The 14,635-nt window shown below is 43.9% G+C and overlaps 2 protein-coding genes and 1 non-coding gene across 4 annotated transcripts; 1 reads left to right on the plus strand and 2 right to left on the minus strand.

Moving 5' to 3' along the window:
- Positions 1-4,597: 4,597 nt before the first annotated feature.
- On the minus strand, positions 4,598-10,436 carry LOC133842020 (dynactin subunit 1). Of its 2 annotated transcripts, XM_062274910.1 has the most exons (4): positions 10,288-10,436; positions 10,072-10,134; positions 8,544-9,937; positions 4,598-7,625 (listed from the first exon to the last, which is right to left on the minus strand). In XM_062274910.1, exons 3-4 carry the CDS (start codon positions 9,864-9,866, stop codon positions 5,190-5,192), a joined length of 3,759 nt encoding a protein of 1,252 aa, XP_062130894.1. In that variant the 5' UTR covers positions 9,867-9,937; positions 10,072-10,134; positions 10,288-10,436; the 3' UTR covers positions 4,598-5,189. The 2 variants fall into 2 exon arrangements, with proteins under 2 accessions (XP_062130894.1, XP_062130895.1); XM_062274911.1 differs by lacking the exons at positions 8,544-9,937; positions 10,072-10,134; positions 10,288-10,436 and adding an exon at positions 7,756-7,877.
- A 146-nt stretch (positions 10,437-10,582) lies between these two features.
- On the plus strand, positions 10,583-13,877 carry LOC133842021 (G patch domain-containing protein 1 homolog). The gene is made up of 3 exons (XM_062274912.1): positions 10,583-10,843; positions 10,897-12,300; positions 12,362-13,877. Exons 1-3 carry the CDS (start codon positions 10,786-10,788, stop codon positions 13,816-13,818), a joined length of 2,919 nt encoding a protein of 972 aa, XP_062130896.1. The 5' UTR covers positions 10,583-10,785; the 3' UTR covers positions 13,819-13,877.
- A 505-nt stretch (positions 13,878-14,382) lies between these two features.
- Positions 14,383-14,454, minus strand: Trnaq-uug (transfer RNA glutamine (anticodon UUG)). The gene has a single exon. It is a non-coding gene; the product is annotated as a tRNA-Gln (tRNA).
- Positions 14,455-14,635: the final 181 nt, after the last annotated feature.

A 14,635-nucleotide genomic window follows, 5' to 3' on the forward strand; every position in this document is an offset into this window, starting at 1 on the left:
AGGCTGCTGATATGTGAGTGTATCTTATAAAGTAGGTTGTGTGCTAATAGATAATAATGCGATATGAATGCAACGGCTCTTTCGTATTTATAGAGAGTAGCTGCGGTATAAACGGTGAGTAATACCCAACAACTTAATTAAAAAGATAAAGTTGATGAAAATTTCGAAAGGTATTTTAGAATGATTAGGAAAGTGATTGATATTTGAACATCAAAATGTATTTCATTTTTTATTTAAAATTTAGGAGACAAAGCGACAATGAATGAGTATTAAGACACTCAATATAGATAAAGCTCGATAAGGTTGTAAAAACATATAGAGATTATTTAAAGTTTAATGAGATATTGATGGATCTTACTATTAGATAAGTTTACTATTTACTATATTAAGAATCTAGTTTGTAAACATATTGTATAATGATATTAGAAATTCTTTGAAAGTACGATTTAATAGTAATTCGTAATAAACAAAATTTAAAATACAGGTTTGAATAGTTATTTTTTGTGTAAAGGGTCTTAACTATGAATCAGTATTAAAATAAACTTAATTATTTAATTTTAAATTAGTTCTATATTTTAATTATATTAATTGATTATGTATTTACTTCCCCATATAATTTCCATAGTTTTGTTGTTTTCCACTTGCTGCAGTTGTATCTTTGCATATCGTCAGCAACCTGACAACCCTGCTAAGCGCAGCTCAACTTCAAAGCCAACCAGTTCGAAGCGCGCTCTCTTAAGCACCAGCTGTTGTATATTGCGCTCTCATCGTGCTTTGAGCGCTCTCTCGCTCTCTGTTAACCCTTTTGTGGTTGGCTTACGAAAGCGTTCAAGTGAACTACAATGCAACTGAGCGCGAAGCAAGGGCAGGGGTTAGGGATGGGGGTAGTCGGATGCGCTCTGGACCTCCAAAAGCCAAGTGAGCCGACAGATGACGCCAGGCCAGCAACAACAACAATGAGTCCACATATAAGAGTGTTAATAACAATGGAGCTCAGACATAGACATAGCGTCTAGTGCGTGCTACTAAACAAATCTCAAGAAGTGCCGCACACCAGACCAAAACAACATGCACAATGAGCACTTCAAGTGGCCAAAGTGAAGATGCCTCAAGCTCGAATCTAGCGCTTGCCCCATTGTTCTGACAGCTTCGAACCCGGAGACGGAACCAAACCAAACCAAACCGAAGCACACCACGAGACTTGACTCTGAATCGCAGCCATCTCCACAAGCCATTAGCTTGATGGTAGCATATGTCTTGCGTGGCCTTTTGTTTATGCTTTGGGGGCGTCCCCTGCTGATGTCCGATGTCTGTTGGCTACTGTTTGGTCATTTACCAAATCGAGCTTCTTAGCTTCGAGCTGCGAGCTTCGAACTTAACCAGGCGTAACTAACAGAACCCCAAAGAATGCAATAAGCATAAAACTTGCGCGCTTCCGCTTCTTGATGCTGACTGAGAGATCATGCCTTAACATTTGTAGGGTATCCGGAGTTGGAGTTCTGAGTGATCATCAGTCGGTTGTAACGTCGTTGCATGTTCTTGAGCTGCCTCCTAAGCTTGTTGCTGCTATTGCACTCTCGCTCTTCTTGTGGTCAGTTTATAAGACTGAGGTCTCGTCTCGGCCCAAACTGGTTTCGGTTTTGATTTTGCTCTGCTGCGTATCGTACAATTGTTTTTAATTATTTCTTTAATACCCTTTACAGTCTGATTGCTTAAGGTATGCCAGACTAGCAAACGGTGTGTTGCAAACCATAAAGAGTATGTTGTTGATATATTCAAAAACTGAAGCGTGTTCTTCATTAAACAAGCTGATATTGAACTGAAGATTATAAATTTTGAACATAGAATGTTAAATTTCATTTTAAAACCATCCTTATTATACATTTTGTGTAAGTCAGTTGTTCTGTTTTGAAAGTACGAAGGTATGATGCAAGTATGAAATTTGAAAATATTAATTATAATATAAGAACCATTAGCATTCCAGTGTATTTTAAGCTATAAATAAGTAAAATAAGTTAGTACCTTAAATAAAAAATAAAATAAATCTTTTAAGTTTTTTTTATGATCCCAAAGAGTACAATAATTAACAACCAACAACAAAATAAAGAGTATGTTTTCCAAGTTTTATGACTAAAGGGTATGTTTTGAGCTCATCACATGAAACTGATCATTCTGACATGTCTTATAATACCACAATTATGTTGTTTTTTATACCCGCTACCCATAGGGTAGAAGGGTATTATAACTTTGTGCCGGCAGGAAATGTATGTAACAGGTAGAAGGAGGCATCTCCGACCCTATAAAGTATATATATTCTTGATCAGCGTCAACAGCCGAGACGATCTAGCCATGTCCGTCTGTCCGTCTGTGTGTCTGTCCGTCTGTCCGTCTGTCCGTATGAAACAATGGATCTCAGAGACTATAAGAGATAGAGCTATAATTTTTTTTCTACAGCATTTGTTATGTTTGCACGCAGATCAAGTTTGTTTCAAATTTTTGCCACGCCCACTTCCGCCCCCGCAAATCAAAAAAAATCGAATAACAAGCGTAATTGTAAAGCTAGAATTACGAATTTTGGTATATACAATAATAACTATAGCATTTATGATTGCTGAAAATTTGGTTGCGATCAGATAAAAATTGTAGAAGTTATTAAAGAAATAGTTTTGTATGGGCAAAAACGCTTTCTATGTATGTGTTGTATGTATGCGTATACGTATATACATGCTCGCCTCTATATTTGTATATGTATGCAAGACGCACTGCGATAGCTCTATTGGTAGAGTGCAAGCTTATTACTGCTGTGGTAGTCGGGGGACTCGGGTTCGAGTCCGCTCAGGGTACAAAATTTTTTTTAATCGTATTTACAACAATTATAAATAAAAATTGTGGATTTTGTTAAAGAAATATTTTGTATGAGCAAAACCGCCTGCTATGTATGTATTGTATGTATGCGTATACGTATATACATGCTCGTCTATATTAGCATCTGTATGCATAAGGGTTCTTAAACAATGCGATAGCTCAGGTGGTAGAGTGCAAGCCGCGTATGTTGTGGTGCCGGGGTTCGAACCCGCTCGAAGAAGTACAAACTTTTTTTTTTTTTAACCACCCGGTCGGTGTTGCTCGAGTTCAAATTCCGATCGAAAATACATGCATATTTATTTTTAATATTTTGAGATTATTACCGCAATATATTGCTTTTATTCAAAATGGGTAGCGGGTATTTCACAGTCGAGCACACTCGACTGTAGCTTACTTACTTGTTTTTTTATACACTTGGCACTTGGCATGAGTCAACAGCTCCGGGGGCATTACAAGCTTTGCTTTATGAGCCAACTTTTTGTTTTGATTGTTGTTTCTTTATATTTTCGTTGTTGTTGCCGTTGCGTTTTTTGGTCTTTTTTCGCAATGTAAGCCAATGACAAGAGAACTTGGGTCAGTTAGTGTGTTGTTTGGTTATTGGATATGTGTGTCAGTGACAGTTAAGGATCTCATCAGCAACTCAGTCTATTCTTGACGGACGTCGCAAGCAGAGCGAATCGCATGCAGATACAGATGCAGATACATTACAATTTCAAAACATACATTAGAACTTACCAGACTGCCTATGAAAAACTGTTACAAAACAGACCACGGAAAACCCCAAAAATAAAAAAACAAAAATACAAAAACTCGAAATATACCGTAAAAAGGTCAGAGTTGGGCGTGAGAATTGACAGCGAACAAAAAAGGCGAGCCCGCAGCACAGCGAACCCAAAACGAACCGAGCCGACACACATTAAAGCCGCTCTATAAACACAACAAATGAGGAGAATAAGTTCCCCCCTTCCATACCCCTCCATGGAGCCAAATGAATGGTCAACTCACAGCGGATCACTTAGGTTAGGATCGTAATGACGTTGTAGATCCGCTTTGGCTTCCGGCAAGCGGGGCGCGCAATTAAAGAAAAGTCGTCGGGAACATGAAGAAGAACCAGCGAATCAGGGACTTCAAAAAGGGGGCCAGAATAAGGTCAGGCTGAAGGCTCAGCTGGGCAGTCAAAAGGGCAATGAAAGAGATTGAAAACTGTTAGCAATTTGCATTTGCATTTGCTAAAGCGAAGCGGGCGAGAGCAAAGTAAAGGGCGGGCAGAGGGAGGGGACTGCTACTACACAGTTTTGTGACCATCATGGTTTATGGTCGGCTAGTGTAATAGTTTCTATGTGTCTATTGCAGCTGTTGTTGTTCGTGTTGTTGCTGTAACCAGGCGGCATTGGGCCTTGCTTTTGTTGTTGCTGCTTTCGCGTGTTGAGCAAGCAGTCGCAGTGTGAGTGAGAGCGACAATGTAAGAGAGCAAAAGCGTGCGCTCTCTCACGCTTATTGGAACTTAAGACTTAAGAGCGACAAGTGGATGGCAAGTGGAACGCAATCAGCTGTTCGGCAAACGAACGTTACTATTTGAAATTTCCTGAATATCAAATTCAACTATGTATTTGCTTTTAAATAAAATAGCGTTTAGTTATTTGTTAAACAACATCTGGAAAATATACTCGTTTATTCAGTGTATATTGGTATATTGTATATAACTGTATATATTCCTCATATGCAAATTGAATTTGTGTTTAGTTACAAATAGTAGATTGTGTCTTTTTATTCACATAGTTTCTCGCCTTCATGGATACATAATACATTTTTTTTTGTTAATTTATATAGTAGCTATAAAAAGGGTTTTGGGTTCTGGGTTCGCTTGAGTTGATTTCAGTGGAGATACACAGTTGCATAAGTTACACATATAGCATTATTATTATGATACAAACATAAATTAAATAAGATTTACAATAAAAGAAGTGCGACCATCACTTAATCCCATAGCCCAATGAAAAAGTGGAGGAGAACCTGATTCCAGTAGAATCGATTGCTCTTCCTCGAGCGCATCCAAAAGTCATAGACCTCAATGAGCAGAAGCACGCTGGTGACCACACAAGGCAGATACTATTACGAAGGAAGGGATCATTGTTAGTTAGTGTAGGTTGTTAGTGGGGGGACAAGCCAAAGAAGCTACTAGCGTGTGTCGCTCTGTGTGTGGGCTGAAGATGGGGATTTCCCCTTTCGCTAAAACCTTTGTGCTAGCCAGAAAAACGAAGCATTATAAAAGTGACCTAGCCTAGCTACGTAATGATTGCCCCAATTGCCCCGTCGCTGACCGCTTAAATCTGCAGCACACGCTTCACATCGACGGTGGGAAAAGCGGCGAATTGTCCACTCGCCGCACGATGTGGCTTCCGTTGCAGATACTCCGACAGAATGTCTGAAGCGAGACGTGATGCTTGCGTACTGATCTCCGACTTTTGGGGCAACGGTTGATGGCGACGCTGCATGGCGATCGTGTTGATATTGGCGGTGCCACCGTTGCCGCCTTTGGCCTGCACTTGGAGCAGCGACAGCACCCAGGCATGCTTCATCTTCGTCAGCTGTGACTCCAGCGCATTGATGCGTTGATCCTGCGGCTGAGGCACATGGATGGGCTCAAACTGTTGCAACTTGGCGCGCATATCCTGCGCCTGCAAACGCAAACGCTCATTGCGCTCCTGGTTGAAGGCGCACTTCAGCAGCTGCATCTCTTCGGCCACCAGCGGCGCGGTGCCAGCCGGAGCCGTGTAGCTTGCATTGGCGCTACCCGGACCGCCTAGGCCAGTGCCCGAAAGATTGTGCGCGGAGGAGGAGTGCGAATCAGAGGCTTGACTCTTGCCCACGCTTGTGTTTAGCTTAAGCTTGTCGCGCAGATCACTCTTTTCGCTCTCGAGCGCATCAATGTCGCTCTGCAGATGATCCATGGTCTCCTCGAATTCCTTCTCTTTCTTGAGCAGATTCTGATGCGTCTCCTCGTACTGCAGTTTCCATTTGTTAACCGCATGCTCGTACTCGGACTGAAGCACGCTCAGCTTCTTCTCGGCGAGATCTTTGCGTATTTGCATTTCGCTCAGTTCGTTCAGCTTCATCTTGGCCGCCAGTTTCAGCTGCTTGATGTCCGCCTCCCGATTCTCCAGCGTTGCGGCCAGCACATTCTTCTGCTCCAGCTGTTTCTTGATTAGCTGGGCGCGTTGATTGATAGGCGTGTTCTGCGCTTGGACACGTGGTGCTGCACCTGCGGCGGACATAATCTCATACTCCTTGTCCAGCAGATGCTGGGCAATGTGCTGTAGATCAGTGTTCGCTTGTCCAAGCAGCGCCTTGAAGTTCTGCGTTGGACCACGATCGTCCTGCTCGTAGATGCGCTCACAAGCCGCGGAGAGCAGTGACCAGTATTTGTCCTGGGGCAGCGTATGCTCGGCCGCATTATCGCTCTCCGTATTGGCCACAATGGCAGCCAGCGCCTGTTTGGTGGCCGCATGCATGGCCGACATAATGCGACTGATTTGTTGGGCCAACGCACGCATTGCATCCATTTTGTGTGGGGACAGGCCACACTTGATCACATGCTGATCATTGGGCAGGCGTCGCTTGATCAGTTTCACCTGCTGCTTGATGCTCTCCATGTGCTCGTTGAGGAACTGAATGAGCAGCATCGAATCACTTGTGGCGCCCGCCTCCTCGATGATCACCTTGGCAATCGCTGTGTCATTCAAAATGGACTCACAGGCGGCGCCCAACGAAGCAACACAGTCGCGTATCATTTGTGTTTCGTTCAGCAGCTGCTCGCCCGCCAAGAGCACCGAGTTCATGGCATTGAAGAACGCCACACACTTCTCGATATTGTCCGTGGTGCTGTTCTCATCCAGCTGATTCGATTTCAGCAGTTCGATGATGCCATCGACGATCTTCTCCTGTGCCACCATCTCGGGCAGCGAGCTGCCAGCACGTAACAACGTGTCCGGAGTGCAGCTATTCAGACCGTAGAGTATCTGATGCAGTGCACACTGCAGATTGTGGATGTAGTGCATCAGGCGGCATTTGAACGCATATTGCTGCACAGCATATCCTTGGGTCACGGCCTCGCGAGTAACAGCCTCGACAGCGGGGAAGCGTTCACGGGTCTGCGACACAACGATGCCACACTTGAAGACAATGCGCGAGATGAGCAGTATAACAAGTATCGAGTCATGATCTCCACCGCGATTCATGAAGGATTCGGGCATAAAGGCAGTCAGCATCTGGACATGTTCGTTGGCCTGACTTAACTCAATCTGTCGCAGCTGCACATCGATGGCGCGAGTGTATGCCTTGGACTCGGCAAACATTTGCTTGTAATCGATGGTCTCGGTGGCCAGTTTGAGACTGGGATCCTGCAGTGATTTCTGCTCGTTGCTGGAGCTGCGATCGCGTAGCTCGATCAACTGCTCGTTGAGTTTTTGTACCAGCTCACGGAACTTGGTGATGGTCTGATCACGATCGTAGATCGTTTCAATGGCAGCATCACGTTCGCGTAGTACTTCCTTTTTGGCACCATTGGCCAGATCGAGTTCCTCGCGCAGATCCAGCTCTAGTTCATGATTGCTCTCCACCAGTTGCTCGTGCACTTCTTCGAGCGCTTCGAGCTGTGCAATTTCCTCCTCGAGCAGCTTCACTTTATCCTCCAATTCCATTTTCTTCTCGGCCAGTTGTTCGACCATTTCTTCGGCGCCCAGTGCAGCATCCACTTGTTCCTTTAGAATGGCAATAACAAATTCGATTTTTAATAAAGTTTCCATCAATAAGTGTTGAAATGGGTTAGCGGGGATAAACAAAATATGACTTTATGAATTATGACAAATTGTACAACAAATTTGAATTTACCTCCTGCAAACCAGTTTTATTTTTATTGATTTTTTTTTTATGTAGGCCGGCAAAGAAATTAAATGAACATTTATTTAGAATTGGGAGCGAAAGAACAGCAAATGTATTGTCTATGTTTTGTTATTATTAACAAAAATGTGACAGGTGTTGAAGCAAAAGCCAAACAAAGCAAAAGTGAGCCGGGGAATGGAAATTTTGCAAGTGTTAAAAGTAAACGAAAGGAAAGAGAGAGAGAATCAAGCTAGGAGCTGGGAGTTTGAGGGTGAGGGCGAAAGCTTTATACTTAAAAAGCAGCTTGGAGCTTCCAGCAAAAATTGTGCTTTAGATTATACTAAGCGGTGCAGGCCTGTTCCCGAAACAATTTGAAAATTTATAACTTCAATAAGGAACGTACAACTTTAAAAAAAACTTTTAAAAGTAGATATATTTTAAAACAGAGAAGGTTACTAAATATATATCAAATGAAATGTATAAAATTAGCAGGTCCTAAATTGTCAAATTCGTTTATTAAAAGTACCTAAGTATATAAATGAAGTATGTTACACGAGAAGTTTAAAACAAAATGTTTCACCTAAAAATGTAACAAAAATGAACTTAAGAAAATTAATTTAAGCATAATTTGAGTTAACTAATTAGGAAATTGTAAAAAAGTCATACCACAAAAATCCCACAAATTAATAAACTCAACAAACTGATATGCAGTTTGATTTTCTAATAAAATGAATGGTATTTAGCCGGGTGTTTGGGAACATGCCTGCTAGCATTAAAGAAACAGTAAAGAAGCTCACCTGCAAGTCGGCGACTGTGGCTTCCAGTTCATCAATTTTGGAGCTAAGCTTTTCCTTGGTGCGCTCTAATTCTGCGACCTCAGAACGCTTCATCTCCAGCTCCTTGGTTAGCTTCTGTATATCGTGTTTGTCGTGCGCCGTTAAATCACGCAAACGCACGAGAGTATCCTTGAGGCGTATGTTTTGCTGCTCCAACTGCTTGAATTCATAGGTGGACATACCACCATCACTGGCCGCTATGCTAGATTCTGTCTTGTTCTGCATCTCGGAGCGCAACAACTCTAGATCCACCTGCAACTCCTCGATGCGCTCTTTGCTCGATTCCAATTCCAACTGCAGCGTGTCTGCCTTCTCCTCGGCCATTTCCTTGTCCAGCGTAATCATTTCCACATTGTCAGAGAGTTCTGCCATTTCCTGGGCATGCTGCTCCTTGGCCTCGATGGCGTCCTTGGCATCCTGCTTGGCCCGCTGCAGTTCCTTTTGCAGAGATGCCTGGGCAGCCATTATTTTGGTGCGAAACTCTTGCAACTGCTCGAACTGAATTTTCATCTTGTCGAACTCTCGCAAACGCTCTTTGTCCTCGTTGCGACGCTGCTTCAATGTCTCAAGCTTCTCGGTGACATCCGCCAGCTGTGTTTGCAGCTCTGCGCTGGTCTTTTGTGCCTCCAGCAAGGCAACCTTGTCCTCCGTCGTGCTAGTGGCCGTAAACGAGGGCGAACGCATGGGCTGCGATGGTGTAAACTGTGGCTTCAATATCTCCAGAAAGCCGGTCTCCACAAACGAAGCACGCTTCGATGCGGTAGCGGATGTTGTGGCGCCTGCGCCGCCGCTGCCACCGCCGCCTTCGGCTGCCAACGATCCCGTGCTGGAGACATCCTTATCCTTGCTGCTCTGAGGCGCAAGAGATTTGCGAGCAGCCAAGCTGCTGCTGGATCCGGTGCGTTCGCTTAACGATGTGGTGAGTTGTGTGCGTGAGCCAAGCAATGACTGGCGACTGGATGAGAGTGAGTTGCGTGATCCGCTAAGCCGTGCCTTTGTGGGTTGCAGCGTGGGCGTGGCATTGCCTGAACCACCGCTATCGCCGCCAGCTGGCATTATCACACGCAGCTGCGTGGGCCGCACAAACATGCCACAGTTCTCGTCGCATTGAAAGTACTGCTGCCCCTTGATGGAACCACTATTCTTGCCCTTCGGCTCGTCCAGCACCACGCCCACCCACTTGCCAACAGCAAAGCTGGTCATGCCAACGTAGGCGATCGTGCCGAACAGCTCCTTGCCGGTCAGTTCGACCCGGGCGCCCACTTTGATATTCTTCTCCGACATGATCTTGTTATTGTCGATGTTATTGTTGCCACTGTCACTTTGCCAGTTTTGTGCGTGTGTGCGTTATGAAACTGTTCGATAGATGGCGTTGTATGGGTCATGTTTAGATGTATATACATATGTGTGTGTATGAAAAGTGCATGCAAAAAAAGTCGCATTTAATAAAAATTTTATTTTCCAATTTAAGAGCTACTGCATCACTTACGTGTATTTTCTATGCACCTGCCAGAGTCACGTCCAGCTTATTAAAATGGCAAATGCCAGCCAGCTGAAAGTATAATAGGCAAAAAAGAGAAACCAAAAAATGTTGACATCATTAGTCACCAACACACGCATACACAAGTGCCGCAAATGCAACCATTGCCAAATGGTCTAAAACACATGTGGACATACCCGTCCATTGTGTGTTTCGAATACTTACAAACTGCGAGCAATTGTTTGTTGCCGTCTACACAAATCTTTAACAAATTCTCGTGAAATAAATAAAGTTCTAAAACTGAAAAAGTTTCGAGAGCGAAAAACAGCTGTTTGTTTCTTATAAAAAGAGCTTTTTTTTAGTTGTCGAAGTGTGACCATAAGCAAAATTTCAAAAAATGCTTTGTAAATATACAAATACAACGCGAAATGCCTCCAATGTACTAATTGTGTACCGTTTTGCTGCTCTACAATACAAAATGGGCAAATTGGTAAATTTTACATTAATAGAGACAACATTTTAGAAAAGAATAAGTATATTATCTTGTAATTTATAATTTAATAGCCGGCATAAATGAACTGTTGTTGATATCGACCATATCTCAAAAGATCTGGCAGCACTGGCTGCTTGTTTACGTTTAGTATGCCAGCTGAGCGCGTATTGACAGCATTTTTACGGTCTTGCTGTTTGTACCTTTGTCAAAAAGCTAAAAATTAATAAAAAATGGATGAGGAGGAGCATCTACATCGTTTCGGTACACCATTAGAGCCATTGGAAAAGGGTAAGCATGCTATGCACTATTGGAAAATATATATTTTATTGGTAAACGTTTAGATGAGGTGCCTGCAAAGAAGCCATTGTCCATCGAAGATCAAATTGTGAAAGATGAAAATGGCAAGAGAAGATTTCATGGTGCGTTCACCGGTGGCTTTAGTGCTGGTTTTTGGAATACTGTCGGTTCACTGGAGGGTTGGACACCGCAGAATTTCAAGAGTTCCCGCGGCGAAAAAGCAGCTGCAGTTCAACAGCGACCGGAAGACTTCATGGACAAAGAAGATTTGGGTGAATTCGGCATAGCACCTCAAAGCATACGCACACGTGATGAGTTCGCCAAGGACAGCGAAAAGGAACAGCGCACCGGGCAGCGCAAGCGTAAGCTTATGCAGCCACAGGTTGATGGTCCAATACCCGGTGTCCCTGTATTGGAGCAACTGTTGCGTCCAGTGCGCGACAAAGTCGCTGTGCGCATCTTGAAAAGCATGGGCTGGAAGCCGGGACAAGGTGTTGGACCGCGACAGACGCGCAAAGAAAAGCGACAGACAACGGCTCGCAATCAAAGGGAACAGTATCTGCTGGAGCACTATGGTAACGAGGGATTACCTAGCAGCAGCAAAGCTGATGATGATGAAGAGCCGGAGGAGGAGGACGATGAGGATATAACCTTTGCCCCCGATGATTATGAGCCCATTTTCTATACGCCCAAAGAGAATCGCTTCGGTATGAGCTACTCAGGCTTGAGTCGTGCCCCGGTGCTCTCCAAGGGTAGCACACCAGCGGCCCCCATGCAGCACATCAATCTGTTTGGTCAGCTAGAGGCGGCGGCCAAGCAGAAACAACTTTCTATACGCGGTCAGGCGTTTGGTGTGGGCGCTTTTGAGGAGGAGGACGATGATATCTATGCCCGTGATGATATGACACGCTACGATTTCTCGCTGGCCGACAAACAGCCTAAGAAGAAGAAGGTGGAGTATGTTCAGCAGCGGCATGTCATAGATGGCTTCAGCGAGGATAAAAGCAACAGCACACTATCACAGCCTTATACCATCGACTTGCCACGTGATTTTCAGCCACGCAATTGGTTGCATCGCCGCAGTCGATTTGCACCAATGGATGCGCAAAGGGCTCGCAGGTTGGAGCAGGCGCAAGAACATAAGAAGGCGGGTCTGGGCAGACATGATCTTAATCCCGAGCAGCGTGCTGAGCTGTTGGGCGAAGTGGTGCAGACAACGAAAAAAAATCCTTTCAAAACAGCGACAAGCGTGAGTAATCAACAGGAGCGTAGCAAATCCTTGCTAGAGCTGATCAGCGCTAAGAGTGATAACTTTACCAAGGGAGGACTCATTACAACAACGGGCGAGGAGCAGCCAGCGCCATCGCTTGCTGTGGAGCTCAATAAAGAATTGCAGCAAACAAATGCTTCCATCTTGCAGCAGGCGGCATCCAAGACCAAGAACTTGGGTAAGTATGTACAATCGTCATGAAGAAATGCTAAAAATAATCAATTCTTGTTTTTTTGCAGCGTCAACAACACCTTCAGGCGGCTTCAAGCCCTTCCTCGCTGACGAAGCTAAACAGCAGCGATATGAACAGTTCCTTAGTGCAAAATTGAAAGATGACGCTGAAATTACGCAATTTCTGGCTGATTTGCAGCCGGTAACGTTATCGCTGTGGGATCGCGAAATGGAGAAAAAAGAATTTATACAGGCGGCGAAAATCTATCGTCCTTTAGCTGGTCTCATGCTTGATAGATTTGTATCGGAGGCTACGGTGCAGGCGGAACACCAGCAGGAACAGCTTAAGTCAACGGAGCCAAAGAAAATCGTGATGACGCGCACAAAGAGCATGTGGAAACCCAATGCGCTGCTGTGTAAGCGCTACAACATTGCTGAGCCCTTTGGAGGAGCGTTACCCGATCCCGAAAAGGATCTTAAAGGAAAGCCTAAAATGTCCATTTTCGATTATCTGGAAACCTCAATCAATACCAAGGCAAACTTTCAAACACCCAACATAATACCCAAGCATATAGAGCCGCCTCAGAAGCCAAGTCTACCATCAGAGCAACCCAGGGTTGCGGTCGAACTGCCACTTAAATCTGTAGAACAGTCAGCTAAGCCAGTAGAAATGATTGAGAGATCAGAAACTGCATCAGAAACTCCTGCTATTAAGCCTAGTTTTGTGCCAAGAACGCCACTCGAGCTGGCTGTGGATGCGTCACGTGATCAGCCCATTTCGGAAAAGACAGATCTCTTCAGAAGCATATTTGACGACAGCGATGAAGAGACGGATACAAAACCCGCTGCAGTCGAAGAAGAGGCACAACAGACGGCTGCGGAGAAATTGGCTGCTATGCAGGCTGCTCTGGGCATACCAATCACTGCAGCCGTACCCGCGTCCGCGGCAGCTGCTAATGTGCTGCGCAACAACTCACCGCCTCGAGGATTATTTGCAGCGCTCTTTAAGCCCAGCGAAGAGCAGCCGTCGAATGTGTTGCCACCCAAACCCAAATTTGCACCCATCGAGGGCAACAAATTGAAAATTGCATACAAATCACGCGAGGAGCGACTGAAGAATGACAAGGAACTGGCCATGGCAGAAGTTCCGCCCGAAGAACTCTATGGCCCCAAGTTGCCCAGTCAACTGAAGCAGCCGCCACCAGGTAACGATTCAAAGCATGCGGAGGCCAATATCGATGCCAAGTTGCAGCAACTGTGGCAGCAACATGCGCCAAGCAAACGCAAGGCGGAACATTGGGTGGAGCGTACAATGATTAGTAGCGACGATAGCGCTGATAGCGATGAGGATAGCTCGGAAAGTTCCGATTCCAGTAGTTCAAAGGCAAAACGTGCGAAGTTAAAGAAGTCGCACAAGAAATCCAGTGGTAAAAAGCCTAAGAAATCAAAACAAAAAGTTAAGAAAAAGTCGAAGAAGAGCGAAAAATCTAAGCACAAATTGAAGAAGAAGAAAAGCAAGCACTAGCTTTTTTTATTATACGTAAATGTAATATTAATTTTTGTAAATAGTTCAAATAAATATTATACGAATGTACTTGATTGAAATGTCCAACATTATGTGATAAAAAAGGGGCAAATTTGCTCGCAGATAAATAACTTCTTGTCTTAGGTCAGGAACACAAACAGATGCCACAAATTCCCCAGTGAGCGAGCAACTGTGACGTCAGAGACTGCTTGCTCTGCTTTTATCAACAACCGAGCAGTGCATTCCATGGGGAGTTTATTTATAGCTTATCTTTAATTTATGGTAGGTTGGCTGCACTGTAACTGCGCGGCCATTGCTCTTTAGGTATTTGCGATTGACGGAATGAGCAGTGAGCACATCTGGCTATCTCGCTTTAATTTGCAAGCACTACATTTGCAGTGCTAATTTCGCACTGTCAGTTTGCAGAAAAGATCATCACATAATTTTAGGCGTATATATAGTTTTTGATTTAAAAATTGAGTAAATATATAAACTGTTAGAAATACAACTTTACTTTAAATTAAAAATGTAAAAAAAATTAACAAGAAAAAATTACAAATTTGAAGGTTCTACCGAGATTTGAACTCGGATCGCTGGATTCAAAGTCCAGAGTGCTAACCATTACACCATAGAACCCCATGGTTTGTTCATGGAATTGGTAACAAACATAGATAGAGCATTTTATGAACATATTAAAAAACTATTTCCAGCTTATCAGTGAATGTTAAGTTGAATAGCATAATTGAAACATAATTTAGAAGTAAACGAAAAGAATTTGGAGATTATTTCATTTTTTTGCGTTTATTTATTTTGGTTG

Source organism: Drosophila sulfurigaster, chromosome 3, assembly GCF_023558435.1.
Source record: "Drosophila sulfurigaster albostrigata strain 15112-1811.04 chromosome 3, ASM2355843v2, whole genome shotgun sequence".
Lineage (NCBI taxonomy): Eukaryota > Metazoa > Arthropoda > Insecta > Diptera > Drosophilidae > Drosophila > Drosophila sulfurigaster.